At 49.8% G+C, this 5,380-nt stretch overlaps 1 protein-coding gene across 1 annotated transcript in view; it reads right to left on the bottom strand.

Annotated features, from left to right (window-relative positions):
• The window catches only part of FOXRED2 (FAD-dependent oxidoreductase domain containing 2), a 7,792-nt gene extending 2,466 nt beyond the window's left edge, over positions 1-5,326 (bottom strand). Inside the window, 6 exon segments of the mRNA XM_009081619.1 lie at positions 1-26; positions 507-680; positions 1,312-1,478; positions 2,188-2,457; positions 2,947-3,198; positions 4,803-5,326. The exon segment at positions 1-26 is cut by the window's left edge and continues 232 nt beyond it. Of these exon segments, the coding sequence (XP_009079867.1) occupies positions 1-26; positions 507-680; positions 1,312-1,478; positions 2,188-2,457; positions 2,947-3,198; positions 4,803-5,326 (1,413 nt within the window).
• Positions 5,327-5,380: the final 54 nt, after the last annotated feature.

The raw sequence follows: 5,380 nt of genomic DNA, 5'->3' as shown, positions 1-5,380 counted from the left end.
CTGTGAATTGCAGTCACACAATCAGACTTTTACACCGGAGAAAGCCAGCTGGGATCCAATCCACCCTCAGCTGGTCAAGGCCAAGGCCAAAAAGACATCAGATAATAATTATTTTGGGTCATTACAGATCTGCGCTGGACTTGATGCAGAGCTTATGAAGGCTGAAGATACTGTTACAAGATTCCATTGTTTTCCTGGATTATGGGATTCCGCTCTACATTAGCACAGCTCAAGGCAAGTTAAGGGACAGTAAAAGGGTCCTACATCTGTGAGCTTTGAGGGAAGGTCTAGGCCATTTCAGCCCTTTAAGAGAGCAGTAATTGGCAGAATTGGACATACTGGCACCAGTTGTGGCAGTGGTATGGGTTTTGGGGTGTCTGCCTACATGACAGCAACGTCCTTAGGCAGCAACAGAGCAATTTGTGTGGTGGTCCCATGGGAAGCAATGGTAAAGAAAAACAAATTAAACGATGGGAGTGCAGTGCTGGGAATAACTACTCACTCACTCACTCACTCTCTCAGCAGTATGATGTCAGCCAGGACACTGAACATCTGGTAGAGGCCTGAGGCCTCATTCACCCGCTTGACGATGGAGTTGGTCAGCTGTGTAATAGGGTAGACTGTGGATGGCCAGGGGACACCATGGTGACGGTTTTCCAATAAGCGATGGACCGCACGAGCTAGGACATGGAGAGAACAAAAACAGCTTATTTAAAAATCCAAGCTTACACTGTTCAGAAATCCAATTGCTGTGCTGCAGCACAGGACTTAATAAATAAGCTTTACAGCTCCTCTGTGCTCAGGATCTCCCACCCCGAGCGCTGGTAGCTGCAGTGGAGATGCCCTCTGAAAGCTGATGTGATGCAAAGTGGTGGGGGAGGGGGCAGGGGTCCTCAGGGACATTCCATTACTTCTGAGAAGTCCTTTAATGATAGGGATGGGCACACACACATACATAAAGACAGAAATTCTCTCTCCTGCTCACAGCTGCTGGGTTTTAACTCCACGGCACAGACCTCTCACCCACAGCCTGTCACGAGGCAGAGCATCTGGCAGGAAGAAGTCTATTGTGTTACATAAATAACAGATAACAGGCAAGAGAGACACAAGACAAAACAAAGACAGACAACCAAAAACTTCAGATATGACCCCAAGTCACTTCTCCACTTCAGATGATGCAGCTGCAGCTTGTCTGTGTTCTGTCATTCTTATGGACTAGGGTGATCTCTTTCCAGCTGTAAGCTGTGAATTCTTCCTTTGAAGGGAGAAACAATTCCCACCTCTGCCCCTTCTGTACACCCCAGTACTCACTTGTATACCGAAATCCATGGATGAAGCCCCCAGCAGATTTCCTGAAGTCAACAGAATGGCTAGCAGTGCCAAGAACAAAGAGCCCTCGAGTGCCTCTGGACTCATAGCTGGGTTTGATCTGAGGGTACTTTCTTATATTCCCTTTTCCTGGCATCATTCTGAGGGATCTGATGTAGAAAAGAGAAGAGCATGCTGTCAGAAAGGATGACAGTAGAAAAATAAAAAGTGTTTCTGATAAGGCACACATTATACTGCAGTCACTGCAAGACTCTGCTCCCTACCCCTGCTGCCTGCAGTGGGGTTTACTACAACAGTGAGGATCTTCACAAGACAAGGCTGCTCATCCCAGCATAGCTCTGGACAAGATCTAATTCCAGGCTGAACCTCTGACAGTGAATTTTGGAAGACAGTGAAGTTAGCAGTATAACTTTCAACTGCAGGAGGTACTAGGAGACAAAACAAGGTTGCATCCTCAGGGAAAGGTTTTTTTCCAAGACAAAACCTTTCAGTAGTGATCTAAACCTGCACCATCCTCATTTTAAAAAAATACCCACAACACTAGTAGCCTCCTTCATGTGATCTGACAGGTCAGGGTGTTAAGTTCTAAAGGCATGAGTTTTTCTGTGTCATTCAGGTCCAAACACTGCCATCTGCTCAGACTTAGAACCTGTCAGTTAGAGGGCAGCAGGACACACATTTCCACTGGGACACAGCCTTGGCTGCAGGGTAAACAGAGGACTGTGCAGTACCAGGTCACCCAGGGCATGTGGAGGTCCAAGCAAAGCTGCCAAGAGGGGACCTGCCCTCCCTCTTCCTCCCCAGTCAGGTCCTTCACTCTAAATACCTTCTTCCCTGGAGATCCTGGTTCTCCCTCACCTGTTATAGATGGAGAAGTCAAACTTCCAGCCCAGGCAGCGGATGACACGGTCGTAAGGTGCGCGGGTAGCAAAATTGTCCAGTTCATCCTGCGGGAGGGTGATGGAGTCGATGCCTGCACTGATGTTCCTGTTCTCCAGGTAGAACCGGAGTGTGATGTGTAGCTTCCCTTTTTTGTCCTTGATGATAGCCAGATCTTCCAGGTCACCCTCCAGAAGCCCATCCAGAGATTTCAGCTGGTAGGTGTCCAGCAGGCCATTGTTAATCGCTCTATGAAAAACAGGAGAACATAAGAAGGGCTAAAGGAAGGAACGTTATGTCTCAGCTGAACAGAAACATTCACCAGGCACCCCAACTCCCCTTCAGTGCAAAGGTTATCCCCAGAGCCTCAGGGCTACAGGAACAGCATAGGCAACACAGCCTCACTGCCCTTGGAGGATGCAGCCAACCTCTTAGCTTTCCTCTGTGACTGCAAGCAAAGGAACAACTTGGGAGCCAGCACTGTTTAATGCTACATTTTCCAAGTGGACATGTTTTTATTTCACACAGATCCCAAAAAGCACTCATCAAACTCCTGTGTTCAACAACTGCAACCTGGACTGCCTTAAACCAAGGACCTAGATAGAAGGTCCCACGCTTCAACCCCCAGGACCACAGCACCACCTCCTGTGTCAGTCCAGCTCGTGGCCTGGGCAAGAAGTGGCTCTCCTTGTTTGTACTCCAGCTGCGTTAGAAAGAGGAATAGGAGTGGTTTCCTACCTCAGGTCCCCAACGTAGTGGGTGGCCCACGAGAGGCGCACACGGGACCGGCTCACCATGTGGATGAAGTTCGTGACGCCAAGGATGTTCTCCGCCGTCTCGAAGGCTGAGTTCCCTCGTCCCAAGATCAACACAGTTTGGCCAGCAAAATCCTCTGGGTTGATGGACACAGTCTCATAACCCTCAACATACTCTGAGCCAGGAAAGTTCACCACATTGGGGACCCATGTCCCAGTGGCAACCAACAAAGAGCTGCAAAAACACAGATAGCATTAGGGTACGTGGGAATTATAGGAATGGGGCTCCATCTCATCACTCCTTCCTCCTCCTGCTGTGGAAGATGGCTGTGATGTGCCCACTGCAGCCATGCTGGACCAGCTGCACAGGTCATGGTTTCAAAAAAAACCTCTACTCAGCTTCACCTTATGACCTGCTCCACTCTTCAAAGCATCATAGAATGTATGGACCTTACAGATCATCTAGTCCTAACCCCCTGCCCTGGCAGGGACACCTTCTCACCAGATCAGGTTGCTCCAGGCTTCATCCAACCTGGCCTTGAACACTGCCAGGGTTGGGGCAGCCACAGCCTCCCTGGGCAACCTGTGCCAGTGTCTCACCACCCTCACAGGACAAAACTTCTAATAGCTAACCTAAATTCCCCTTCCTTCAATTTGAATTTTCCCTATGAATTCCCTTCAATCTTTTCCCTCGATCCTCAGGACAACTAGGAATGTAGATATATATAGCAAAAGTCAGTGTGGGTGCTGTACACATACATCTCCCTCTGTTATTCATGAATGCAAGTTCTACTCATATGTACCCACTGACATTATATATAACAGTAAAGTTTCACAGGCTGATTATATGTTGCACAAAAAAATGACTGATTTAAAATTTGTGCTACCTTTTAGTAGAGCAGAAGTCATTTTTATGACAGATAGGAAAAAGGTTTTAATATGTTGAAATCCAACTCCTACTCATAAAAACATGTTAGCAACAACACTAATTATTAACACTTAATCCTACCCCAGCCAAAACCAACACAACACTAAAAATAAGTACAGTGATCGTTTTATGGCTCTCCATAAGTGCTTTCACCTGATTTTGAGGGGAATTTCTGTGACTTGGATGGAATCGCCAGGCAGCTGAGGCTAGCAGCACTGTCTGCTGTCCCAGCCTTGCTTACACAGCTCCTGGAAGCAACTCGTGGTACGTGGGTGTCCGGGATTGCCTTCTGTCCCCTCGGAGCCTGCCAGCAGCTCACCGGCAAGTGACAGCCAGCACGACCTGCTGTCGTAGAGCTGAGGTTCTCCGAGAGGTGAGAAATATACACCGTATGTTCACGAGTAACTTCGAGGTTTTTAGGAATGGAGCTCAGCGCAGTATGGGATACACACGCGTAAATATGACGAGGGGAAGGGGAATTCAGGGACCGGCAGCCTTGAGGGTTATTTTTCCTCAGGCAGCCCCACTTTGCTCTGGTTCCCTGCTGTGTTCCAGCCCTGTGCCAGCCCAGGGCTCCGTTTGGCTGGGGCACACTTCTGAGCACAGACAGTTTGTGTCTGCCCTGCCCTGAGCTGCTCAAGGCAAAACACTGCCCATGAAAGGCAATGCCTTCTCAGGTGCAGTTATTCTCCCATCCACCCGCCAATCCCAGCAAAACCTTTTTCCCCTGTGATGGTTAAGGCTCTAAGAGGCTGTGAAATCTCCATCCTTGGAGATATTCCTGCCTCAAGAGTGCCAGACTCGGAGCAAACTAACAGAGCAGCCTTTATGAGTCTCGTCCAATTTAATTTATTCTGTGATTTTGTGACTTTGAAGACACCTGTGGGGAGCCACAGGTTGAGCCCCATTACCTGCACTTGTAGCTCTTCTTGTCCTGGTCGGTCAGGAGGAAGTAGTGGCCATTCCAGGCCTGCTCATTCTTCTCCAGCATCACATGGACGATGGCCGTGTTGTACTGAACCTGCAGCTTCAGCAGGGACGCAAAATCCTCCAGGTAACGCACCATGGTGTCAGCGTCGGGGAAGAAGTCGCGAGAGTAGCGCCGGAAAAGCAGCCGTCGGTCGTGGCTGAGGAGAGAATTCCAGTCGTGGCGGAGGTTGAACTCACTGTTGGATTTGCCCGTGTACTGCTTGTTGATGCTGATGAGCTTGCGGTGGCGAGGGTAGAGGGCGAAGAAACTGCCAGGAGCGTGGCTCCGCTCGAACACCACGTAGTCCCGGCCAGCTCGCTGGAGGAAATAGGCTGCCTGCAAGCCCGAGGGGCCAGCGCCGATGATGCAGTAGTCGTGGTAGAGGAACGTGGTGCTGCTCTCCGTGCACAGGCTGCCGATGCACAAGATCAGAGCCAGGAGTGTCCTGCAGACCGCCAGGGCCATGGCGGGGCTGAGACAGCCACCCCTGCGGGGACGACAGCGGGGAGGGTCACCCCG

Source organism: Acanthisitta chloris, unplaced genomic scaffold (genome assembly GCF_000695815.1).
Source record: "Acanthisitta chloris isolate BGI_N310 unplaced genomic scaffold, ASM69581v1 scaffold16109, whole genome shotgun sequence".
NCBI lineage: Eukaryota > Metazoa > Chordata > Aves > Passeriformes > Acanthisittidae > Acanthisitta > Acanthisitta chloris.
Note: the sequence above shows the minus strand (reverse complement) of the source record. Positions and strands in the feature narration are given on the sequence as shown.